The sequence below is a fragment of the Oenanthe melanoleuca genome, chromosome 5 (genome assembly GCF_029582105.1).
Source record: "Oenanthe melanoleuca isolate GR-GAL-2019-014 chromosome 5, OMel1.0, whole genome shotgun sequence".
Taxonomy (NCBI): Eukaryota; Metazoa; Chordata; class Aves; order Passeriformes; family Muscicapidae; genus Oenanthe; species Oenanthe melanoleuca.
Genome location: NC_079339.1, coordinates 26178856 through 26206331, shown reverse-complemented (window position 1 = coordinate 26206331; position 27476 = coordinate 26178856). Strand labels below are relative to the sequence as shown.

The 27476-nt window shown below is 35.9% G+C and overlaps 1 protein-coding gene across 4 annotated transcripts in view; it reads left to right on the top strand.

Moving 5' to 3' along the window:
• The window catches only part of TTBK2 (tau tubulin kinase 2), a 77141-nt gene extending 53829 nt beyond the window's left edge, over positions 1 to 23312 (top strand). For 2 of the 4 annotated variants that reach the window (XM_056493295.1, XM_056493296.1), the window contains exons 14-16: positions 4006 to 4254; positions 13465 to 14732; positions 15725 to 23312. In XM_056493295.1, the coding sequence (XP_056349270.1) occupies positions 4006 to 4254; positions 13465 to 14732; positions 15725 to 16193 (1986 nt within the window). In that variant the 3' untranslated portion in view covers positions 16194 to 23312. The remainder of the gene's footprint in view (positions 1 to 4005; positions 4255 to 13464; positions 14733 to 15724) is intronic. The other 2 variants (XM_056493297.1, XM_056493299.1) reach the window with 1 other exon arrangement.
• The last annotated feature ends 4164 nt before the right edge of the window (positions 23313 to 27476 follow it).

Genomic DNA, 27476 nt, shown 5'->3' with positions numbered 1-27476 from the left:
TTATTTTGAAATATTAGTTGTATGAAAGAGTTTTTGATGGATTAGAAATTTTTAATGGGAAGAAATTATTTTAAATTTTTAGGTTGTTTGATTTTCATATTTTAAGGTCAGTTTTAGTAAAACAGACAAGAAAGAGCAGCAGTTGGTCCTGTACAAAATACAAATTATCAAGTGTTTTTATTTCAAAAGTCATTAAAAACAGCGTGTAATTTTATATGCAAATGCACTATACAACTGTACACTTTATGCAAATGTGGCTCTTTTGGGGGAAATAGCTGTTTTACTTAAAACTGAAAGTAGAGGTGGTACAAATATTATATACTACAGTGCAAAGAATGGACAATATCTGAAAAAGAAGAAGCTTCAGAACACGGGAGCAGAAGCAGCTGCAAACAAAGTTAATTATTATAAAATGCTTTGGAAAAACTACTGGCTGAAGTAGAAACTCAAGTGAAATGATATTTTTCTTTAGCTTTGCAGGGAGATAAGCAGTATTTGTCATGACCTCAAAAAAAGGGAGAAATTTATTTGGTTTATGTTCTGCTGGAAGGGCAAGTAGTGTTCTGCGTGCAAGATGAATGACAGGAAGGAACTTAGTGTTTCAAAGGTGAATGATGTACAATAGAAAATATAAACTGACCTGTGAATAAAGAAAATGGAAATTACTTGGCCAGTTTAGGAGCTGGCAACAGGGTGTGTCTATACAGTGTGTATACTCCAACTGTGATGGCAGTTTGTGATAGTCTTCCACCTACTCCATTAGCCATTGAAAGCCACAGAAAGCCCAAGAAGCTATTTCAGGGGTTTTCTTTTTGTCCTTCATTGATGTATTCCACTTTATAAAGGTTACTTAAATATTCCCTATGATGGGTACTAGAACCTAGTTCTTACAGGTGAGTGTTCTTGTCACTTCACTGGGAGCAAGTGTGTGTGTAAGCCTCTTCTTACTGTCATTCTCTCTTTTGAAAGTCCTGGTGACTTTAGGGAGATGATTGGTACAGTCTTTTCCTTTCTTCCTTAGAGTACTTACCCTGAAACTGTTTTTTCAATGTGATCCTTTGGTGTGCATCAGATGTTCTTGTTCTTTAGTAATTTCTTCTAGGTAGCACCTTCCTGGCAATAAAAATAATAGGCAAAAGTCATGCTTTACTTTTCTGCTGATTTAATTATATTGCACCAGCTAGTAAGAGCAGGCTCAGATCCAAGAATGTTAATTTTTGGACTATAAATCAAATACATGTTACTAAAAGGGGTTAAAAATAGATGTTGAAATTATAGTAGTATAGAAGCTTAATATAATTACTGAAATAGTTCACTCATTTCAAACAGCTTGAAACTCTAGGACATGCCAGCACTCATGATCATCATGCTTATGAATATATCTCCCAAATGGATTTCTACTGACCTGCTTCACTGTCACTTAGAAGAAAGTATGGTTTTGTTTTTGGGCTTATTCTGATATATTCATTAAATATGCAAGCAATTACTTCAGTGGTGAATGAATAAAATAGTTTTCTTATCGTAAGTCAAGTATTTTTTTTTAGTATTTCCTTTTTACTTGATGACTTTTCTTTGTTCTTTATTTCTTTCAGGGCTTTTTTGCTCACTATTTTAGAAAGTAGTAACATGGATGTTTCTGTATGAGAAACTAATATTTCATACATTCACCCATAATTTTATTTTCCCCTGAAGGAAAGAATTTTCTGGTATATAGTCCTTCCATTTGTAGATAAATATTCTTCCTGAAATTGTGTGTATGTGGACTTCCTCTAATTGTTGTTAATACCACTTCTCACCTGTCATACACAGCAGCAGCATTCTATTAAAAATGTAAAGTTGCACCAGTTAAGAAAGGAAACTTGAACTCAAAAAATAAGAGAAAAAATGTGTAGGTTATTGGCTTGGGAGTGAGAAAGTCTCAGGCATAAAAAATTACAGCAAATTATGCTATCTATTATGAAAAAAGGCCTGCAGGTAAGAGGAGTATTTTTCATGTTATCAGTCTCGGTTTTCCAGTTGCAATACAGACTCTGTGTGCTGCCAGAAAAGACCAGTTTTGTCTGGCTTAGTTGTGGGCTCATGGTCACATATCTGTTGAGCTACTAAGAGCATGCTAAGTGTATACATGCTGATTTATGGTTTAATAGTGGCTTTATGTTGGCTTTGGCTGCAGGACAGACTGTGTGTGATTTGCTGTAATATCTCCTGGCATGAAGCTAATTGGTCAAAATAATTTGAGCTGATCTACACTAATAGTGAATTTATACTAAAGCAGCACTTTGCACCATACAGCTCTAGTTTTCTTTTCCTACACCTGGTAGTAATGGGCTAGAGCTGGACTTTCCATGTTGTGGACCCACAGCCTCATTAATTTTGTGTTTGTACAAAAATACAAAATTTTGTGTTTGTATTGAATTGCAAAGAACTCCATACAGTGCTTGCACAAGACCTTGCAACATATATTTGTCAAGCAGATATTTTAGTAAATAAGAAGTAATGGATTTGAAGTAATTAAACATATAACAGCTCTTTCCATCTTCATCTTCAGTTTAAGTTAAACAACAGTTTGCTTTGATCCCACTTGGCTGACAACACAAATTCATGTAGAAGTATATGTGTGTGTATGTGTGTGTGTGTGAAAGAAGAGAGTTTACTATGTGAAACTATTTATTTTTATAATTTAGAAATATTGCTGAAATGAAAATTTTGTATGTCAAGGTACTATTATGTATTATCAAAAGGTTGCTCTTTAATTTCTATTTAATTCTGAGTTATAAGTAATTTAATTTTCATGTACCTTCTATCCTCATTTGCTGATTTTATGAAACGCTGGAAATACTCTTTTTTCCCCAATTTCTAGTCAGCTATGCGTTGTGGGAACTGAAGCTTTAGTATTGACACAATTAAAAGATACCTTTTCCTTAAAATGGAAATACTTGCTAGATGCTCCTGCTTTCCAAAGGATATCAGTTAGAATTGTAAATACCGTGGTAGGAAACAGAAAGTTACCTTCAATGAAGCGTGAAGCTTGCAGAACATTTCCTTATCTCTACTCTTCATGGTTTTCTCTAACTGTAATTGGAACAAAATTATGTATACCAATCTCATTTACAGATATTTAAATGTGTTACCATCAGATATTTACTCAGTGCTGGAAAAGGTCTTGCAAAAAAACAGTTGATTTTAGCTTTGTATGTCAAAGCTATAGGTTTATTAGAATCATCAATAAGCAATTTAAAAATGTACTTTGTCTAAAATTAACAGTTTGGAAGACTTTACAGTTCCTATTCTTTTTTCTTACCTCTTATCTAAGTGCTTGAATTAATGTACTTCAAGATGAAGCAATTGTTCCTTGATTCTCCAGGCCAGTGGATCTCCTTGTTTGGTCCCATTTTTGGGAAATTTCATCATAATTGTTTAGTATTAACCTAACTGCTTAATCCTGTCAGGTGCAGTTCTTAATGTATGCTGCTACTGGCACAGCTGTATACAATGTATACAATGTATACAATGGGTGTATATGCTATAGCATATAAATGTAGTAATCTCAGAAACATGGATATGATGTTATGCAGATGGGCTAAATGTTTGAAATGATCAATTACCAACTACCCAGCTATCAACTGATATACACAATGTCTTTGAAACAGACTCTGCTCACTTAACTTTGCCCTAGACTGTTACTGACCATTTAAAACAGTTACAATGGTTGGACTTAATCTGATTTTATTTTCCAACCTAAATGATTCTGTGATTCTAAGACTGAGTGAATGAAGAGGCCAGCTAAAGAAATTATGATTACTCTTGATTTTGATACTGGATTTTTGAAAATGGATGATGGGAAATGTGAATATTAGACTTAAGACACCTCTTAAATTATGAACTTTCAGCTTCTTAGGGAGTTGTAAATATGTTTTTTTAGAGAATGCATAGAGGCAAGACATAAACAAGAATTATTAAAATATATTCAACCTTATTTTCTTCCCTGCCATGTTGTTCTCACAGCTCAACTCATGTCATATGCTGCATTTCTCCACTCCAAGAATTTCAAGTCCCATCCTCCGCACCATGAGTCCTATAGCCTATCTGTCCATCCACTTGGACCCTCTGAGGGAGGCTGGTTTACCAAGGAGTCAGTCAGCTGAGAGCCACTCCTCTTCCTCCCGCTCAACTGGCCGTAGGCAGCTTCCTGTCATTCCCTGTGGCAGCAAGTTCCCCCCTGCCATTCGCATCTCAAAAGCACAGCTTGAGCAGGTGAATAAGCCTTGTCTTCATAGAAGTGACTGCACTGTAGCAGTCATCTGCAAAGTTGAACATCTTCAGTTGCTCTGCACACTCTGGTAGTAGGCATATGCTAGTCATACTGCTATACACAGCATCCTAAAAATGCTTTGAAAGATCAAGCTGGGGAGCAAGAATGGATCCTTTCTGGGAACAGAGTTGGGAATACTCTGTGGGAAGATATATTGTCTCACTTAGAAGAGGGGAATATTTAAAGAGCTTTTATTCAGGTTAAGATCAAGATAAGCATCTCTGGATGTTCTGGAAGACAGATTCACTTCCTCAGAGATTTACTCTTAAAAAAAGATAGAATTATAAAATCCAGAAAAAAGAAATTTTTTTTTTGCTTTATTTAAAGCTAAGAATAGTGGTTTCCTATAATCACAGTACCAGCTGAATTTCAAATTGGGAACACAAATTAAAATCTGGACTGTCCTAAATGATTTTAATGTAACAAAAAGGGATCTAGAAACAGTCAGATCGTTTCTTCAAAAATTAGCAAATAATAAATTTTTCTCCTGCTTACAGTACATAAAATAAAGATGTCAATTATCAAGGGTCACAGATAATGAAAAATAATAAAAAATGCCACTAGAGAAAGGGGGCTTTTTATAGTTTTGTATTTCTTGTTTCATTTCAATATGAAAGAGGAAAGTTTGCAATCATAATTGAAATTAATCTAATTTTTGTATTAGTCACAAAAATATTGAGATTTGCTAAGTAGTGTGAGTTTGCATTGTTGGGTAAAGCAGTATGACGTAGCATTAACGCATAAGACTAACATCATCATCATTTTACCATTAATATTTCATTTTGATTAGATTTTGTGTTGCCTTTCATTTCCAATGTATTTTTCAGTATAAAAAGTTCTATATTAGATATGGTTTTTCTTTTCTCAGTGAAGAATGAACAGGAGTACTGATATTAAGAGTAATTCATCAAGCTTATTTACTTTCAAAATTCTGTAGGATCATTGGTGTGTGGTAACAAGGCAAACTCCTGACTGTTTTTTAGCTGAATATAAAAAAAAAATGTTTCTGTGCTTGATATATAAAAACAAACAGTAGCTCCCCAATGTTCATGATTGTGAACTTGATGGGATACCAAAAAAATCTCATCTTCATGATGGCTGAGGTATTGAGTAGGGAAAAGAACCTAGGAGAAATTAACCCATTAGGAGTTAAGCTTCGGTATTTTTCAGCATTGGTTTGTATTCTAGGATGCAAAATGGCCTTAATTTATTGTTTGCTTTTTGTTTTTTGTTTTTTTTTTTTAAATCTCTATAGCTAATTTTAAGTTTTTCAATCAGGATCTATTGCAGATGTAATTAGCAAACTTAGTAAAATGTGCACAATACTCAGGAAAAGAAGTTGGCACAGAGGGTCTTTTCTAGCTTCCTTAGTGCCTAAGAAATAAATAAACCTGCAATATTAATTAGGGTGATGTACTCTGTCATGTGAAGAAGACCTGGCATTGTGCCAGGTGCTGCTACTTGGTGGAGTGTACATTAAGCCTCTTCTTTCCTTTTACCTGGTAAGTGCTTGACTGCTGTGCTATTTTTTGAGCTATGATTTGAAAGTCCTAACTGTGTTAAGAATTTCCAGTTTGTCATTTCCTACTGAAAAAACAAGCACATGATTGTTTAGTTCATTCCAGCAATGAAAGCCTGATGTACTTCATGGCTCACTGAAGAATTCAAAAACTTTTGCGAGTCCTTCTTTTTTGACATATTTTAAATAATTTTAATGTCATTTATGTTAATCTGTATAAATATTTGGTACTGAATATATTTTCACGTCTTTCCTGCTGTGTGTTTGGTTCAGCATTCATAACTTAATGAATTGCAGAGGTCAGGGACCTGTACTGTTGAGTTTAGTTTCATGTATTAAAAAATAAGGAATGATACATTTGTTTCTGAAATCAAGCAAAGTGACTGCCTTTCCAGAATTTTAATGAATGAGCTTCAGGAACCCTAACCTGTCTTCCTTGGTATCAGATCATGAAATCTCTGAATATTCTCTGCTCACCAGTGCAGAGGGGCTGTAGGATGTAGGTTGGACTATATTTGTTCAATAGAAGACTTCTGTCTTGCCATACATAAATTATGAAAGAAAATTGGAGTGTTTGCTTCAGCTCTTCTTAGTTATTCAACATGCAGCATAAAGAAAAAAGCCTGGCAGCATTACAGCTCACAAAAACCAGATGTATTATTCTACTTGGGTCTGAAGAGTGCATCTGGAGTGCTATTAGTGTCCTTATCATCTACAACATGGTCAAATTGTGCAGCAAATCCTCTTGAAACCTAATTTTTTTTTCTTGCTGTGAGTTTTTCAACCAGATGAATTCTCTGCTCATTTAGAGAGCTGCATCAGATGGTGTGTGATGATCAATGGTAAAGGTGATGTGGGTGCAGCAACTACTGACCAGAGCTGTGTGTGAAGGTACTGCTTAAGTAGTTGTAGTGCTAAATGTGTAGCTGTGTCTTAAGAAAGAATCAAAATCAGTGACTGCAGATTTTTATCTCTTGTTTCTCAGCTCTAATTCTCCAATAGGTTAGTGAACACCACTTCTAGCCACAGCAGCAACCTAGAATGCTTCCAAACTGGCTGCTCTGCAATATGATACAGCCCTTAACAAAGGTGGATTCCAGTTTTGTCTGTCATTCAGGTGTATTTTCTTTTTTCAGTGTGCTTAATCAGGTATGTGCAAGGAGGTTAATTTAAATGTAATTATTTTATGGTTATTAATTTTGTTAGGGAAGGCTAATCTGTGTCTCACAGGTGAAGCAATTAAATTTAGTTGGTACTTATACAAATGTTTTCTGTCTTAAATTTCTCAAATTTCTATGTTACTGGAACATTTACAAAATATTTTGTAATTATATACATATATAATTAGTTACAAAATGCTCTGAAATATTCCCACACAAGAAGCTATGGAAATGCAAGCCATAACTTTAATATTCATAACCAAGATGAGAAATAATATACTGATTTGTGCTGAAAAATTTACCTTAATTTTTAAGCATCTCACTGAAATTAAGGGACCTATGGAAGAATAAGATAGGACTTCTTGACATGTTCAAGGGTTATTTAGAGAACAAATGCATATCTCTTATAATTGTTTTTTTATTCTAGATGTTTCAGGTTTGTGAGCTAGGAGCACATAATTGATGTAAATTTTGCTTTTTTATATTAACTAATTTTAGTAGGTTTCACTAGTCTGCAATTGCAAGAGAATGAATATTTACATTGGTTTTCACATTTAACAATCCCTTTTAGAACCATAAATAAATAAACAAAACCCCAAAGTGTTCTTTTCAAATTTGTCAGTGGTGTTAACTTGTCATGTAAACTCAGCTAGTTAACACTCTGGTTTACAATTCAAAATATCATGAAGGGATACATAAGTCCAAAATCCTTCTGAACTTCATTTTCAAGACATGGCACATTATCAAATAGGTGTGTTCTTGAAAGAAAAGAGGGTAAAGGTTTTTTCTGTTTGGTGAGCAGTGTTTTTACTGCTGCCATGGTTAAAAACATGGTTTGTCTGTGGAAAAAAGGTTCTAATTTCAGATTTTACAGAATTGTTATGCCTCTTTTAACATATCCTATATTGAGTCAGCAGTTAGGTTCTTCCATGTTTTAATCAAGGCAGAAATTCAAGGCGCTAGTCCAGCTTGTAGCTACTAGAACTGTGTCATACACAGTAGATTGGATTTTGTTGAGGGAAAATGTGCAGACATTGTACCATCTCATTCGTGACAGGGTAATTGTTAATAATTGTTAATTTTTCAATAAATTTTACCCTGGCTTAATCACATTCTTTTAAGCAACTGGATTTAATATTGATAATGATGTTTCTAGAAGAATTTTCTTCTGTACACTCTTTTTCTAATGCAAATGTGTAAAAATTTTTGTTTGTTACTTTTATCCAAGTGTCAGAGGAAACTGCTTGATATGTAGAAATCTAAAAGCTGCATTTTCAGGGCAGTCTTTTGTCTGAAGGAAATTCTTTAGGCATACTTTTTTCTCATCTGCCTTTGGTGTACAGAAGAATTAAATTGTACATCATGTTAAATTCTTCCAATGGAAACTTTCCAAGTTGTAAATTAAGTAATTAAGAGTTGAGGACAAGCAGTCAGCATGAACGACTTAATTTTTTCTGAATAGTGTGTTGCTGTAGAGAACGTTTCCTTTTGTAGTGACAGAACCATTCTTGGCCATTCTGCTTCTGCAGGTTTCTCTGCTAGAAGCAGCAGAAAAGTCATGAAGGTCTGGACAACAAATTAGCTGTGGTAATAGCATCTGCATACATTGAGTCAAAAAAACCCCAAACATATAAAATGTTATAATTGGTTTACATGTTTGTGGTTTCTGGCATCAGCAGTGCTTTTAATATTCCCAAAATTTGTAATCACAAATAGTTGAAGCTGTCCTTTTCTGTCCTTGAAGTTATAATTTTTCTTTTTTAAATTACTCTTTTATAATGCCAATCCTATCCAAAACATGTATGATTTATTAAATTTTTCTAACAACATAATTTCATCAGCATAAAATAAGTAAAGGTGTTTCAGAAAAGCTAAATGGTCTGTGGGATTTCCCATGGAGAACTCATTAACTCTGGGGTCAACAATTCTTTCCATGACGACACTTCATACTATAATCATTTTGAAATAAATACGTGGTTACAGTTCAGAACATAATGACTAATGATTATTTCTCCTGTAATTAAGTTATAATTGATCTAATTAATATAATTAACATTGTGCCTGTAGACAAGTCTACATACCGTCTACTGTATCATCCATAAGATAATCCTTAATTTAGATGCATTTATTTCTTAAAATATTTGTCTTCTATTATTAACATCACATATGAGTCTAGTGCAACTGTAATTACAGGGAAAAAAATTCACACTTCTGAACTGTGTATTAAGGCAGATTAATGTTTTCTTTGAAAAGAACCATTTCTTTGGAACTACAGAAAAATACTGCAATATTTTAATAGCAGTCTCACAGGAGTATTATATGAGTGTTATGAAGTAATAATCTGTAAGCACCTCTACTTTCCATTTCAGCAGTAAATTTCAAGAATGTTCTTCAATTGGTTTATGCATTATATAGAAGTAGTTTCAGATCAAATGAGTACTTGTCTTAGACATTTTACCAAGCTAATTAGCCACTTATTAACAGTCACAGTCATTCTCTAAAAGTGATCAAAGATACCATTTTTAGAGCTATGAGTATTTGCCCTGTTGGATATTTGAGGATAGTTTTTTGTTAGAACAAAAAAAAAAAAAAAATTGTTTGGTAAGTGGTGTAGGAATAACTGAAAAAGGAGGATGTTTAAAGAATTCAAAAGTTAAGCCATGGCTAATAAGCCTTGGAGAAAGACTGTACACACAGGTCTCTATGTTCTTTATCCTCAAAAGCTACTTATCATATTAGAGAATTTGGAAACACATTGTCCATTTATAGCTCTGCATCTTATTCCATCCTCTTCCCATTTCTTGCAACCTCCATGAAAATAAATGCCAAAATTAATTTTATAGAAGAAATAATATATCTGAAGAGTTGTGGAGAGCAATATATGCCTATTTTCAGATAGATATAAAAAATCTCATATGCTCTCTTTAGTTTAAGATTAGGGCCTGCCACTTGTGAGTTTTTACCAAAAAATGGTGTCCTGAGGACCAGCAGTTGCTACAAATGCCTGCAGCACTATATATGTGGGGCTGTTGATAAGGATTCAGTATCAAAATTTACAATCATCTCTAGTCTGATGTTCCATAACATTGAATTACAGCCATATATTTCTCCTGTTTATCCCCATATTAGTCTATTTGTAGAAACAGCCAATATATTTCAGTAAACATATAATTAATGTTGTGACCTTAATCTGGGTATTGAATGTAAGGGATACAAAGGATTACATTCTAGAAAGTCAGTAAATGTGATAGTAGTAGGTAGGGAGGATTTTGGGAAGTGGGTCTCTTCTGATCAGGAAGCTGTGAGCTGTCTCCTGAGATGTAAAGCATAGCAGTGGTTTACTTGTGTGAGAATGGCACTGACATTAAATTACAGGACAGTGCATTATATACCCTTGGCACTTTCATGCAACCTGCAGTTCAAATTTCTTTGCAGAGGCATAATATTGTGCAAGGAAATAGAAACTAAGTGATGCAAGTAAAGAAAAGCTCATGAAGTAAGAGGAAGCTGGTGAACCAGAAAGATTTAGGGAGATTTTTTGGTCTTGCCAATGTTGCAGACTCATTCTAACACTGGTTTTATTCCTGCTGGCTATAGAGCTAACCATAGGTGAAAAAGAAGCAGGGAAAAGAGAAAAGACCTGTGAGGTTTTTCTCTCAAGGTTTACTTTAAGGTAAGGAAAGATGTTCTGATGAGAGTAAACTGGTTAGGTGAAGTGTCTTCAGAATGTCCAGTAACAGAATGATGGTGTATTATTATAAGAAATTTCTAATAATGAAAGGTTAGCAGCAAACAGATCTGCACACCATGTCTCTAGGAGGCCTGACAGCCCTTGACATGAAGAAGTATCAGATACCATGAATGGAACAAAAAAGCTATTTCTGATATTGTACAATAATCCATATTCACACCTTTATGTCTTTCAGATTTAGCAGCTTTGAAGACCTATTCCTCTACTATTAGCTGTATATGTACACAGAGGCATTCATGCAACCATATCCCTTACTATTGCAGTCTGTCAAAGGTTTAAAAGAAGGAAAGTTTATCAGATATACAGGATGTCTGAGAGATATTTATGTTGTTGTTTTGTTCTTTTTCCTTCTTAACATCCCACTCACTGTCTCATAAAATTTATTGAAGAAATGCAGGGTAATTTCTCATCTTGGTTCAAGTGTGAATTTGAACACAACAGGAATTAAGAGATTATTTAGGGAAGGCAAAAAATTCAAGACTATGGTGGCAGTAATTTAATTTGAAAATTTTGGAATGAAAGGAGAACTTTGAATTCGTTGTTTCATATATTGTCTCAGCCACTTTTAGTCATCTGTTGTTATCACATAACTCCTGTTGAAGTATGGGAATTGCAATAATCAGTGGTACATACTAGTTATCATAGTGAGTTGAAAGGTAGGATTTTAAGTTGTATTCCCCATATTTTACTTCTTAGATGAATTGTAATCTTTGTTCCTCAGATTCAGTGTTTTACATAACTGACATGATTAACCATAAAAATTTCATAGGATAAAAGTGTATTTAGTGGCACAAGAAATAAAAATATGAGGATCATTTATGATGACCCATTTAAATTCTTGCACATATAGGGGAAATGTCAAGTCCAACGGGGATATAATCTAGTTCTTGTACTTTGAGAAGACTTTCTTTCTGTACAGAGTTCTTGCTAAACTGTTTTTAACACTCAAGATTAAGGCATTAAATTATCTAATCATGGAAAGGTGCTTTTAAAGACAATTCTATTTCCTCTGTTCTTTCTGTAGCTGAACTGATGTTCTTGGATTCTCTCAGAAATCTTTTTAACTAAGAAACACTTCACTATCTGAAAAGAGAAAGAGTGTTTATTTCAGAAGAAAGAACCTGAGAGTAAGAGGAGATGAGGAGGACTGTTTTGCCAAAAGTAATAACCTCAGATTTTTGCTCAGTGTACCATTTTAATTCAACAAACATGGAGGACTGTACTGGCCCAAACTTGAAAACAAATTATAAGAGACAAAAAGTAGACCCTTACTGTAGGTCTCTGTGGGTTTTGTTTTTTGTTGTTGGGGTTTTTTTTGTGTGGGTTTTGTTTTTTTTTGTTTTTTTTTTTTTTGTTTGGTTTGGTTTCTACTGCCAGTAGTAAGTAGTACCAATGTACTAGCTCTTGCACAAGCCCAGTAAACTCAGCACTGTGTATAATTTCTAAAAAAAAACCAAGTAAAATCTGTATTATAACATAGCAGAATCCTAGCAACACTCTACTAGTTGTCTCTTCTACCAGTAGTGCCTCAAGAGTGTTTTTAACCAAACTTAGACTCCAGTTTCCGCTTTCTGTTGTGTCAGATTCATGAAGCTACGGAACAGAAAGAAAAACAGAGCTGAACTCTCTGTCCATGTAGAAAAAGATGTAAGGGTAGCGCCTTTATTTTTAACTTTTTTTGATTGTTTACTCCATCCAGTATATATAAGCCAGAAAGTAGGACTCGTCTTCATGTGAGAGTGCATTCTTCCCTCATCCCCAGAGACAAAACTTGTGTATGTGCTCTCTCTTGTGTATGTGCTCTTTCACCCTCTCACCTCATGATCCTTGCATTTGTGTTTATGTAGTGGCCTGTCTCCAATGGGGAAGGTAAGAAACGATTCCATTCGGGCTTTTTCCCTACTTGAAGGAAACTGGAGGAAGTGGGTTTATGTCCTTCAGGTAGGGAGAGACATGAATGCAGGTTTCCCGTTTCCTAGACACGTACTCTAACAACTAAGCTGTGTGCCAGAGACAGCACTCATCATAACCTGTTTTTCAAAGGAGATCCTACTTAATGATATATATAGGTTTTAAGAGTGCTTTATGTGTATCTGTTGGATCAGACCTGTTCGGGGATTTAGATATGTGAGTATTTACTTTCTGAATGTCTTACTGACCTTAGGTAAGGAGATACCCTAACCAGGTAACTTAGTTAAAATGTGGCATAAGCTTCAGTAGGAAAAGTAATAAATAATACTGGATACTCAGAAAAGTTATCTTTCCAGACAAAAATATATTATGAGTATGGACTTTCTGAATCTAAATATCATTGTGTTCTTTGTCTTCTGTATTTATCTATAAATATTGCTGTGTATTTGTTAAAGACTTTACATTTATATACAACTTGTTCTAAGTGTATTCACACTAAAGTAAAATTTTAAAAAATCTGCCTGTTAGGTTGGATCTCATTACCAAGGGAGTCACTTGCTAAGTGCAACATTTTTCACTCATACTGTGTTTGGTTTTACCTGTTATGTATTTCTGTCTTGGAATGATAGACCATTCTTTTTCTAATTATCTACATGTATGTTACAAAGTTAGGTATTATTTGAACATTGTGATTCATAAGAATCATTATATAATATATCTTGAAGACATGGAACCGAAGATGCTATTTAAAGGATGTTTCTTGTATAACGTGCCTGAGTTTCTCACCTTTTTATTTAATTTTCCAATGCAGATAACAATACCCAGACCTTCAGTGGCATCTACACAGTCTGCTTCAGAGAGCTTTCACTATGGCCACCCACTAGAGAGAAGAGAGCAGGATGGTCAGTCTGTGGAACACACCGTGGAACTTTCCTCTCCAAAGGAAAATTTGCCAGGCTTGGTTGGGCCAGAAGATGCACTTCCAGCTAGTGCCAGCAGACCAGATTTGATGCTTAATATTAGCCAAGAGGTGCTTGACAGGGAAGGACTTGTCAAAGAATCTGTCAATGTCCTGGACTGTGACCAGAAGGGCCTACTTGAACACAATGGGATACAGGAAGAGAAAGAACTTGGAAATATTCCTGTGGAGGAGGCTGAGGAAGAAGGGCTTCCAGTGGTTTCTGAGGATGCCGTTGAAATGCTAAGCAAAGAACAGAATTCTTCTTTGCCAGGAAACTCAAAATCTGCAGAGGAGGAACCTCTAACAAATACAGAAGCAGCTCAAGAATCAAAGTCAAGGCCTGTCTGTTTGATGCCAAATCAAGATGAGGTTCTGAAGTCAATAGCTCCTAAAACGACAGAATTGTCTCCCTCAAGACTTAATAATGCACATGTTAATAGACAGGCAAGCAAAATAGCTACTGTTCAGGAAAATGGTTTTCATTCTGATAAGGAAGAAGCCCATAGCCAAGACTTGAAATGCCATCAAGTGGCCCTTACTACTATTTTGCAGCAGGAGAATAAAAAAGAGAAAAATGCTCCCAGAAATGGAGAGCTATTCCACTGCATTTCAGAAAATGAGAGCTCTTATCGATCTAAGAAGGACTCAGTAAAATCCTCTTTTGTATTCAGGCAGAGTCGAATCCCGGTTTTAGCACAAGAGATAGACTCAATGTCAGATTCCTCTTCTGTTTCCGCCAAGGAAAAGCTTCTTCTAAAAAAGGCCCATCAGACAGACTTGGTCAAATTGCTTATGGAAAAGAGACAGCTCAAATCTTTCCTTGGTGACCTCTCAAGTGCCTCTGATAAGTCACTGGAGGAAAAAATGGCTGCTGCTCCAGTACCGTTTTCTGAGGATGATGTCTTAGCTTCATTTTCTAGATTGACACTGGACTCTCATTTCAGCAAGCAGAATGAAGATAGCTCTTTATCTCCAAGCAGCCCTCAGTCCAGAAAAAGCAAGATTCCAAGGCCAGTGTCTTGGGCAACAACTGATCAAGTCACCAGTTCAAGCTCAGCTCAGTTCTTTCCTCGGCCACCACCAGGAAAACCGCCTACTAGACCTGGGGTAGAAGCTAGGTAATGCAGAGAAAATAGAAATAGATTTTCAGGTTGAAAATGGATTTGAGCTAGACTGCAGTTACTGTGCAGTATGTAATCCTGTAGAAGTTCCATCCTTTAACTAATGTTTTAAAAAAATGCTGGGCTTCAATTCTCTGAGAAACCTTACATTGTTGGAGAATGAATGAGGAGAAGCTGTTACACAAGAATGAGGCTGGTTCACTGTTAAAAATACATCAATAGATGTGTATTCAATATTTTGAAATCTGACAATCTATAACTAAATCTTTACACTTTTTTTTTAGAGCTGGGTCACTTTTCCAGAACTGCTGGTTATTTACAAACCCAAAGAAATTTTTAGGAGCTGTTGTATTCAGCCCCCTTGAAAATAATCTCTTCTTAATGTAGACATTCTAAATATTTGGAGATTCCAGCCATCAGCATTGAGTCAATTAGCTATACTCAGATCACGTCTAAGTAAACCAACTAATTAAAGGAAGGCAGAGTGGATTTTAAAAGACCTCCCCCTTGCCACGTCTATACGCAGACAACCACAATCTAGTTTTGTCAGTGTCTGCATTCACAAGATAAGGATAATTTTTATACAATAGTGCAAAATCCTTTGAAGGAAGTTGCAGTGGGCCTTGTCATCCCTTAATATTATGTATGGGAGTGTACTGATGGTGTGCAGGAATGGATGTACACCTCTGAAACCTCAGCAATAAGTGCTGCTTTTCCATGCACTTCTTCCAACACCACCGGGAAATTCCCATTGTCCTGTAACACTGAGGCTGTTTATGTGAGTTTATGTAAATATAAATACTGTGTTGAGTTGAACAACACAGAAGCCAAAGCCTAGATCCAAACACCTCTTCCTGATGGGAAAGTTGAGCTCTGCATATCTGTTTAGCAATGCAAGCTCCTCCTTAGTTTCTAGTGGTACCAAGTTTCTCTTTGAATTTTAATGAATAGGTGAAAATAGAGATAATCTTTCTTTGTTTCTTCTTAAGGTTGCGCAGATACAGAGTCCTAGGCAGTAGCAGCTCGGACTCAGATCTTATCTCTCGTCTGGCTCAAATCCTGCAGAATGGATCTCAAAGACCAAGGAGTTCTACCCAGTGTAAGAGTCCAGGATCTCCACATAGTCCAAAAACGCCACCCAAGAGCCCTGTCATCCCCCGCCGCAGTCCCAGTGCCTCCCCTAGGAGCTCTTCTTTACCCCGTACTGCCAGCTCTTCTCCGTCCCGGGCTGGGAGATCCCATCATGATCAGAGGAGTTCATCCCCACATTTTGGGAGGAGTAAATCACCCCCCAGCCACTCAGGCTCCTCATCTTCTAGGAGGTCCTGCCAACAAGAGCACTGCTGCAACAAAACTAGCAAGAATGGTCTGAAAGGTTCTGGTAGTTCTTTCCACCATTCCCCAAGCACTAAGACTTCCACAGGAAAGAGCAAATCAACTACTAAGCTTAGCAGATAGGAACTGGGCCTTGACAGGTATAAAGTCTCCTCCTAAATCTGATGCATGTTGTGTCTGTGTATTGTGTATTTAAAAAAATAATCAAAAAAGTATATTAAAAAAAGGTGTTGAATCTGCACATTTTAAAGAAAGTAGCCATTGTAAACTATTCATGAGAAAGCATTCTGTGTAAATAAGTGGCCAGGCTTTGCCTTAGAGCAGGCAGCAAGCAGATCTAAGAGATGGGAAGTAGAGGCCAGAATCAGAATGACTGGGTAGTCAAAGAGGTGCAATGTATTTAGAGTGAAAAGGTATCTTGAAGGTGAGTGTTTTGAAACTATATTAATCTCAATGTATTTAGTTTCCCTAGTTAGAAAATTTGGTCTAATGATTTAAGGCCTTACATACTCAAGGAGTATGTAAGAAAATCCGAAACGGTTATTCCCAAAGTGATGTCACCACTCGGGAGATAAGTACTGCTCAAGCATTTCTTTGCAGTTTTCAAAAAGCACACAGTTTAGAAAATTATATTTCTACCTTTTAAATTTCTTCCATTTTGAGCTGCACTCACCTTTGAGTCACTGGGTGCTCATTTTGCTCTACCATGGCACAAATTTTTTACCTAAGTATCATATACCTTATCCCTTCTTTGACACTGATGAAATTTTAAAAAGTAATGTTTGACAAGAGGTTTTTGTACCAATATTATTTAGAAATTTGTTTAGCAGTAATTAGGATCCAATAAGCTGATTCTCAGTTCTATGTCATACAGTTTTTTGGGAGTCATGGTGGGATTCTTCAAACCACATTTGGTAGGATTTGGAAAACCATTCCTTCCTAAGAAATGAGAGAAAGGAGTAGATGTATGTACTTCACTGGATGTTGCAGATTTACAGCAAAATGCAATGTAATCTAGAAAATAAGAACCTTTCTTTACCCCCTTAAGTCAACTGAAAAGAGAACCTTCGTTATTGCTGACTTCTGTTTTCCATTAGTTATTGTCATTATTAGTGATATTAGTTATCACTTAAACCACAGATCTTACAATGCAGAGATGATTACCAATCAAGATTTGTATTTTCGTCATTTGTTTTCTAAAATCATTTGTAAATCTAAAATCATGAAAGATGAAACAGAGATGTGGAGATAGTTTAGGGGTGATGGAAATGTACTTAATACCCTTACAAAATCTGAGTAAGAATATTAATCATCAAAGCAAAATATATGGAAGGAAATCTAAAACATTTTTAAAATTGGATTCTTGTCCAATTCTGGATTCTGTTTCCCAAATGTGTTTTTGATAGCCAAGCTTTGTTGACTCAGTAAAGTCCATGGTGTTTAATTCCTCCAATTTTATTAGGTAATTACTTAGTAACATTTTTTTCTCTGCAGGGACTCTGTAGGGAATGAAAGGTAGGGTACCTTTTGCTATATTCAGAAAAGTGTAGTGGGTTCAGAATAGGGACACACAAGAACACAAGCCTGAGAAAGATGCAGCCAGCTTTCCTCCCTAATGATTCCTGTTATGGGGACTCTTGGATGCATAGGAGACTTGTCAATTACTGATCTGCTTGCTGTAGTCATATGCCTCTCCAGCCAGCATCTGTGCTTTTTTATTTAACTTCTGCCAAATGAATACCTTTGGATTAAAAAGGGAATATTTTGTCTCTGAGCTAACACATTCTAATGCTGCATTAAAGCTGCCCTAGAGCTGCACTGAATTTCACTTGCTTTGTCAGACTATGTTGATTTTTTTCGTTTCTTACTATGACTATGTATATTGTTTCCCATATGTAATGTAGCACAGTGTGGAACCTTAATTTCATTCAGGTTTCAAGCACTACAGATGAATGCAATAGGTAGGGTATACCTGCTTTTTCTGAAGAAACTGTACCATTGGAAAGTCCTATTCCTTTGTATTATATTGTATAATAGGTGCTATACCAATAACTGCATGTCCTCATGGTAAATTATATAATATAAATATTTATATATACATATATGTATATGCTTATATAAACTCATTCTTTCTCATTTTTCATTTGTAATTTATGGACAACAAATAATACAGTTCCCTTTCTGTTAGTTCCTGTATACTTACCTCTTCTATTCTCCCCCCCACCCCTGCCAAAAAATTCTGGAATGCACAAATTCTAATAGCCTTTATACTTGGTACAAAATTGAAGGACTGCTGATTTCTCAACCAGCCAATGTTTTGTCATGCAGCTTGTTTTTTTAATTTATAAATTCATGTGTACATTTGCATATGGAACAAGAACAAAGACTCAAAAGGTATTTTTATTTCTTATTACGAATAGGTCTCATTTTTATTTCATAATGTGAGTTCTTAATTGTGAATACTTGTCATACAGGAACAGTTACAGTCTATGAATACCTAATGGATGAATGTGACAACAACAAATTCTATCTCTTCCTTCCTGTTTTCTACATGTTTCCTTATGGTATACCATAAAAAAGAATTCAGTCACATTGTGATGTTTTTGTCCTGGGCACTTGCTGGAATTATTTGTTAAGGTGGTGTGGCAGCCCTTGATTATTTTTTCTTATTTCTGAAAAGCATTTTTTATCATCATGTAAGTTTATTCCTATGTAACATTGTCTCATAAGTTTTCATAAGTACTAACTTTACGCATCCTTGCCTGAAAATGCTGAAGTTGAGGTGTTTGTATTTTCTCTCTAGAGTAACAGGATCCAGAAATGGTAACTGCTTTACAGGTGAGAAAGCATATAACACCTATTTTATATTGTCTTCAAAGTGCAGGCTTGTCCATTGTTAGACATTACTATGTAAAATAAACCAATGCTGTAGAAATTCACTTGTACTTGAACTACTTGCCAATGTAAAAATAGTGAACTATGCCAAAAAGAAAAAGAGAAATCAGTTGTGATTGATGACACAGGCTTCTTTTGGTGACGAAAAAGGTAAAAGGACTGTATACTCTCAGTTGCTTTTTTGCTGTAAATTCAACAGAATCTAAGGAGAAAATCATGAAGATGTGAATAGAGGAGCAATTGTGAATAACTTAGCTTGAACAACCTGCTCTTCGAGTTTTTTGTTGCTTGATACCTTTCTCACAAAAGTTTACAGAATTGCTTACTATAGTCTAACATAGCAATCAGTTAATGTTATTAAGTAATGATCAGCTGATTAACTCATACATAAATATTAGCTTAATATTTCTAGAGGGCCTATATAATCATTAAGGACTCTGTAAGCCTCAGTATTTGAATGTGGAAATGGCTCTGCAGAAAACCACCAATGTACCTCTGTGTGACCCTTGTGCAGAGTGTGTGTGAATAGTTTATGGCAGGTTATCTGCAATACATTTTCAGGGATGGGAAGATTTTTCTCTATTGTACAAAGTGGCTACAGTTATTCTGCATAGCACACAGCAGCTTATATAGGAATATTAGCTGGGGAGTGATAAAATTCAAGGAGCTGTTGCTTTGTCTTCTTCAAGCCTCCATTTCTTTGAAGGGCAGTGCAATGGAGCCATGACATGTAGCAGGTGCAGATGCTGCACACTCATTTTCTCTTTATGATGTATTCTGTGTTGTGGCCAGCACTTTGGAGCATTTTTTAGAGAAACTGAGGCATGAAGCCTTTAAACTGAAATAGAACTTGAAATCACCAAACATTTCACACAGACTTTTGTGCTACAATATTGCATGGTAAAATCAATCTAAGTTTCAGTCTCAAAAATCAATATTAATTAATCTCTTTATTAATTACACATGCCAATTACTACTTAGGTAAAACCCTGCTAGAGTAATAGAAAGTGTGATACAGTAGAGCAACGTTGACAAGTTGTATGATGCTAAGCACCTATCTACTGCTTGAGCAGGATCAGTAAGCATAGAAACTTTCACTGCTCAAAGGCAGGAGCAAGATGAGGTCTTAACTGCTAGTTATATATAATGATACAGAAGGCAAACCCCTGCAGAGTGACACAAGGCATTCATTACCGCCACCAGCCACATCCTGTCTTGGGAAATCTGGACATATTCTTACCTTGAAGTCTGCATGTTTGAAATCAAGCTTTCTTGCATACCTCACTAAACAGTCTTGATGTATAGGAAAGGATTTGGTCCTATATATTTAAAAATAGCTTGAAATATTTTTCAACTGAAAAAGACTTGCTGGAGCTCTATCATCTACGATTTGTAGTATTATGGTATTAACTATTGCTGGAAAAACACACAATTTTGTTTTTATATATATATATATATAAATGCAAATTTGTACATAAGTGTATCTAAATATACACTTATATAGATACTGTATATTATATAGAAATATATATATACATACGTATGTGTGTATATACATATAGATAGGAAGAGCTATTCCATCATGTTCACTGGAATTCATTTGCCAGGGTGAGCCAAGGCCTCTTTTGCTTTGATTTACTCTGGTCTCCTTTTCATCTACTGCAATGTCCCTATGCCCTAATTCTGATTCTGTGTCTTTTTCATATTGCAAGGCCTGATCCTATAGTCCTACTGGGGCAAAACTCCCGTAAGTCCTCCCTATTGCAGTAATATTTATGCAATGGTTGACTGTAATGCTTCTAAATTTTTTTTTTCTTTTTCTCTTTGATGAGAATATAGATAAAGACAGATTTACAGTACAGTCTTTTTCCTGTAAACAGAATTGGACATTTTTATGGAACACTAAAGAGGCATAAATTCTGGTAAGAAGAATGTGATTATTCCAATTTCTTAAAAGGGTCTAATGGAAAACCAACAATATGTGCCTCCAGTTTTTAAATATATCTTAAATGAGAGAGTAGTCTTCGGAAAAGGAATAGGAGAATAAAAGCTCATTGTCAAGCTCTTTCTCTGTATAGGCCCACAATATGTGTATTTTTTCGTGCAGGACTGATGCTGTGTGGTGACAAGAGCCATGTCTGTCTTGTCATTCTCAGTGAGTCAGGGTCTGCTTAGGTTAACACCAAGATTCCTGTGGTGCATTCTCTGTTTGCTTTTCCACTTTTAGGAATGGTCAGAGAACTGTTGGCTGGATAAAGACCTTGATGTTTATCCATTATTCCTCTCTTCAGCTGGTAAAAGCTTTGGGTGCTCATTGGATGGTGAACATGGCAGTGCTAGGTTAGCAGTAGAACTTGGATCTTGGGGGTGTTTTCCAACCTTGATGATTCTATGATTCCTCTTCCTGAAATTTATAGAATGGGGCATAATATTTTTATTCAACTTCTTTACATAATCAAGTAGGCGGTGAATGGATGGGGTTTGTTTGCTGTTTTGCTTTTGGCTCAAATGTCTTTGGTTGCAATTAGCACAATTTTTTGTTACCAGAAATGCTGGTAAAAGGAAATGAGGTTCAATGTTTTGACTACATGCAATACACAGGCATAGGTCATACATTTCTTAGCTAATCAAATTGCATACACATGCACGTCACATAAGAGTACCTCGCCTGTCTGCTTGAAGGCAGTCTTCCTTTTCCCTACACATAATATTTGTGAAAAAGAAATTATAGAAAGTCAGCCTGGATTATATAATAATTGTCAGGAATTGTCATAAGATATTGTCAATTGCCAAAAAGTTTTTATCAGTCATTTTTATGTGTTTAAGTAATCAGGCTTTTAGATATTTATCTTTAAGGAGAGGTTTTTGTTTGGTTGGGTTTTTTAAGGAAAAATGTACAGGAATCCATTGTTTCAAAGATTGATGTACTAACTTTGCAATGACTCTTGCCATCCAGGTTTGAGCAGGTAGGCTGATTTTACTCTGCATTGATGATAACACATTCTCTCTCAACAGTAATAATGACAAACCCCAATGCTATGCTCCTGTTTCTCCTCTACATGAAGAGCTTGGACCCATGGGAGTTCTTGCTGTTCTTGTGCAGGTGAAACTTCATTAAAATTGGAATAGGGTCTTGTTTTGTTAAGGCTCTTTCTCCTGATTAGGGACTGGAAGGATAAACATATTCTATAAATACCAAATTTGCAGTTGCTGAATTTATATTGGAAATTGCTTATTTTTAATTGTTATTATTATGACATGACATGCCTATGGATCTCTCCTTTTCTATCAGAATTACTGTTGAGAGCCAGCTTTGGCCAAGAGTACAATGTGGTTTCTTTTAAAACAATACCACAAGTGGGCTACTCATGTGACGTCCTAATCATCCACAAGTGTCTGTGGGAATTCAGCTGCAATTAATTTGATGTTTGTTTTGAGATCACTTGATCTTTGACCTTTTATGTAAAAGGTCTATGGTAACAGCACAACAGCTTGCTCCAAAAGATGCAGTATAATTAGTGGTCTGTCTAGTTTCAAATCCTTTTAAACCCATATCTGCTGCATGGCAGGCAAGGTTATAAAGGTTTGATGCAAAATGAAGTAGGTTTTTTGGACAATTTCACATCTTTTCCCTGACTGAGGATCTGAATGTGTTGCCAAGCAGCCTTCTCTGCATCCTCTTTACCTTGGCTAGAAAGCACGATTGCAAATTCTTCCCCAGCTTTTAACTTTCTTTACTATAGAGTCAGCCCAGACTGAAGTTGCAGTGCTAGAGCTAACAGATGCTAATTTTCAAATGCTTTCCTATGAATATCCAAACTAGTAAATTAAGGAAATCACCAGCAATGCCTTCAGACAAGTACTGACTTTTTGAAGTGGCCAACCAATGGCTGCTAATCTAAAACCTCTGGGCAATACCACAAAGAATTAAATCTGTGTATTAATTAAAAATACAATGTTGGCAACCCCATAAGAAATCAAGTACTCAATAGCAAAGTCTGCAGTATGATTAAATTAAATGGAAAGCAGTTCCAAGATTGTTTTTTACCATTGAGGAAGACAAATGTTGAGTCCTTCAAATTCTCTTACTCTGTAATTGCAGTTCTCTTCCCCTCCTTGGAAATCTTCTCAGCCATTCTTTTCATTTAAGTTTGCTCAGGCACCAAGAGCATAAAGAGTTAATGCCCTTGTAATGTCATTTGTACATAAAGTTGTAATTATTTATTTTCTCATTTGTACCATATCAAGGCTTTGTACAATGTTTAAGTTTTGTTTTCAAATTATTTTGTATTTTATTTTTATAAACTGGTTCTAAATAAAATATTCATTCAGCATGCAAAACTTCAATTCTTGATTGTGTTTGTATAGTGATTCATTAACTTATAAACTTTAGCTGAAATATTTTTCAGTGTTTTTCACTATTGTAACCCTGTAATTTAAATGGATAAAATGCTTTGGCAGTGATTATTTTTTTTCCTTAGTTTCAAGAAAGTAAAAAGCAAGCATTTGTTGGCACTACTGCAACATGAATCAGATGTTCATATTGCAAATTGAAATGACTAGATCCATTAACGGATTTAGTAGGTTCATGTGTTGTATATTAATAACTACAGAAAATTCCAAATGGGCTTCCTCAGAAACCTGAGTTTCTATTTCTTCTTACCCCTTCTGTCTGCATTCATCTAAACAATTAATAATTGGCACAGCCAGATCAGGTCAGTTTAGGTAACAATATGGTGGTCCTGAAAAGTCAGCTTCTGACAGCATTCTTCCCTTCAAAATTGTAGTTTTTTATTTAGTCAGAGGTCACTATAATTGACCTCTTTTGGGGATAATCAACTGTCTGGATGTAGTCCCCGAGCTTTTACAGTCTCTTAAGGAGACTTGTCTCCCTCCCTCACAAATTTATATTTGTGGTTTGTGTGCCTGAATGTCTTAGTCCTATGCTACCAGAAAATAGTTTGCACTTTGCACAGTGGGACGTTTTTTAGGGAAGTCCAGAAGAATGGAGAAAATTCCCTGGATCTCTCAGTATTAGCACTGTTATGCCATGCATTCAGGCAAATTTAAAGCCAGATCTGCCTTTGTTCAAATAATTGGCAGTATTTTCATGAAGCTTCATGACCAGGCCATTAGCTCTTGTCATTTATACAACAGCCTAGATAGCTTCACAGGAGAGGAAACAAAATGGGAATTCATTTACTCAGTAACAGTCCAAGAAAATTATGTTTCACCTTCTGTTAAGAGCAGCCAGAAACTTAATTGCATGGCTTCTGGATGGTTCCTGTGATTTCACTGCTCCCAACACAAACATAATGCAATCACAGAAAGGGTGTGTAAAGAAATAGGAACCAATTGTATTAATTTGAAGATGAAAATAACAATTTTTCCCACTCTGTAGTGATGAGAGGTAGCTCAGTTTCTTTACTTGTTTAAAATACGTAAATCTAGAATGTATTAGAAGTGGAAGAGTGATTTTGATCTGGCTCCAGTATATTTTAGTGGTACAACTGAAACACAGGGAAAGAAGCAAGATCAGAACAAACATGCTGTGGTAGATTGAAGTCTGGTTGTTGTCTGACAACCACAGTGTCTTTTAGCATTGCCTGGCTTGTCCTCATTCATACAGGAGGGTCAGTCTGCCCATTCTGCTCACAGGATCTTGCTGCACTTCTCTACTGCACTGTAGCTGCCTCTCATGTAAAGCACTATTGGAACACGAGAAAGCAGACACAAGTCAGCTCTCCCAAGAAATGCTGTAGTATATGAAATTCAAGAACTAACAGTTGCAAAAACAGTTAAAACATGAAAAGAAAGACAAGTAAGAACTGCCAGTTGCAACCTGGACAAAGCTCAAACTGCTGCCCAGAAGGACCACATAGATTTAATTTGCTAATCTACCTGGAATGTCATGGTAGCATGAATTAGTTTCTTTGTCCATGAAAACAAAATACAGAAAACGCTGCTCAAGAGAGCCCATCTGTACTGATGAGGGAGAAATAACACTTTCAACAGGTTAATTTGGAAAGCTTTTAACAACACAGACACAAAAATCTGATTTAGAAGGATTCATTCTTTGCCATTCTTAAACTCGGCAAATTCTTAGTACCTGTCACCCATACCATCTTCTTTTGTTAAGGAAAACCTGGAAAAGAGAACTTTCTCTTCTTCAAGGCATTAATCCCAATTAACATTGTGCTGTACATGCATACATTTTATTTTTGTGAAGATATTTGCATATTTTACTCCCATCTGTGGTACACTTGCTAACTGATTACTCTGTATTCACATTTTAGTAGGCAGCTGGTTTTTGAAGTGCAGGTGAGTTAATTCAGTACACCAAAATGGTGTAAGGGCAGAAATGAAGTACATTTTCATATGGTGGAGTTAATTCAGTACACCAAAATGGTGTAAGGGCAGAAATGAAGTACATTTTCATATGGTGGAGTTAATTCAGTACACCAAAATGGTGTAAGGGCAGAAATGAAGTACATTTTCATATGGTGGCATTCAGTCAAAGCTGACTGCAAAAGTGCCATACATTATGCTATGATTACATATTCTTATGCTTCTAGGAGAGGGACATTTTAATTGTGATTCTCTATGTTATTTGTATTTGCTAAATTCCTGCAGCAGGAATGCTTGTGCAAACTGCATTAACACAGTTAATTAACACTGCTGTAACACTACAGCCAGCTAGTCATTGCTATAGGCCAAATTTATCTGTCATAGTTTTTTTTAATGTTGGTGATAAATGCTTAAGAAGAGAACCTGAATAGTTTTTCAAGTAATTGGACAAAATTTCAGGTGAGAGTGTTTTTGTTTGCCTTCTGCCACATATAAGAACATTGAACCTCTGCTACTTTTGAATTGTGTAAAGTAGAGGGGCTCTAATATATAAGCCTGAAACACAAAATAGTGTCAGTGACAATAGTTTTCGCTATCTAAATGAAAAATGGTAATTTTTCTTTTTGGCATGAAGATAAAATGATTTTTTGCTTATTTCAGAGTTGACACCAGGCTACATTTTGCTTCAACTCTTCCTCATCTTTCTTCTTCCTCCGTTATATAGTTGCAAGAAAGTTGATAATGAAAGTTCCTAAACTATGCAGGAGCATTTGCTTGGAATGAAGTGAGCCCCTGCCTCCTGTAATTTTACAGGAAATCTGACTTCCATTTCATGTAAAACAATACAAAGCTTTTTGTTCTCTGTATTTCAAATACTGTGGTATTGAATCCATAAGGCTTACAAAAATCAAATGAAGATACAGCCTACGTATAACCTATACATCAGAAACAGGCGTCACTCATCCATTCCTCATTTTTCTGTATTTCTCTATTTTGACCATCCGACAAAAAAAAAAAGAGACTACCCTGCAAGTGCAGTAAAACACAGTGTCTCTGAAAAGAAGTTGCATTTGACAAGCTGGGAATGAACAACAGCTAAGTGGAACAATGCTGTATGAATTCTGAGGACACTCATGAATGACTCAGTCCTAAACCATTCCTAGAATAAGCACGTATCTCAAACTCCTCATGTGATGCCTTGCACAGACTTTAAGAAACTCAACAACAACAACTAAACAAACACCCCCAACATTATAACTATTAGAAAAGGGAAGTACTTAAAAAACCAAGTACTTCTGAGGTTTGTTTAATCCAAGAACCAAGTAACTTGTGTAAGCTAGCTCCTGGTGGCAGTAACCATAATGTTACTTTTTTACCCCACTTTCATGCCTTTTATTTTTCACGAGGTGACATTAAACTAACAACGATACAGACAAAAGTCTTAGTCAAAATAAATGTTTTCAGGAGAAAAAGAGGATAAAGAAAAAAGAAGAAATTTATTAGCCAACTGCAACAGAGTTAACTGAAGACTGGTAATTAGTGTTTAATGCCACCTATAGCAAAATGTTTCCCACTGGGAAAAACACAGGAGGCAAGTCCACTTCACTCCTTCAAAGTCACAGGCTGGAGCAGAACATACATCAGCACCCAACAACACAGTCATTTTACATATATTCAAGTTTTTACACATCTGCAAAGCAGAAGTAGTAGCAGCCATTTGGATGTTCTTTCTTAATGGTTCTCAGGGGGGGCCTAGGAAACTCAGAAGGACCTGGTTCTTGTGATGTGGAGCTGGAGCTGCAGCTGCTGCTTCTGCTGCTGCTTCCAGCCACCTGTGCTCTAGCTCTGTCCTTAGCAGGGGAGAGCTGGGGGGATCCTGGGCTCAGGTACCCAGCTGTGGTCTGAGTAGATGCAGTGGCATGTGTGGTTGGACCAGTGTTGTTTTTCACATAGACGTTCTTGATAGCAACAAGCGCATGTGCCATGATGTTGATGCTGTTACTCAGGTCTTGCATGCCTTGCTGCAGCAGCTGAAGATTGTGGTTGACACTGTCAAAGCCAGACTGGATCACCTGTATTTGGGTCTGCTGAATCTGCAGTAGATCCTCTTCAGTCATTTCATTTTTGTCTGCCTGGGACCTGCTTTTTGTTTTGGCTTTTACT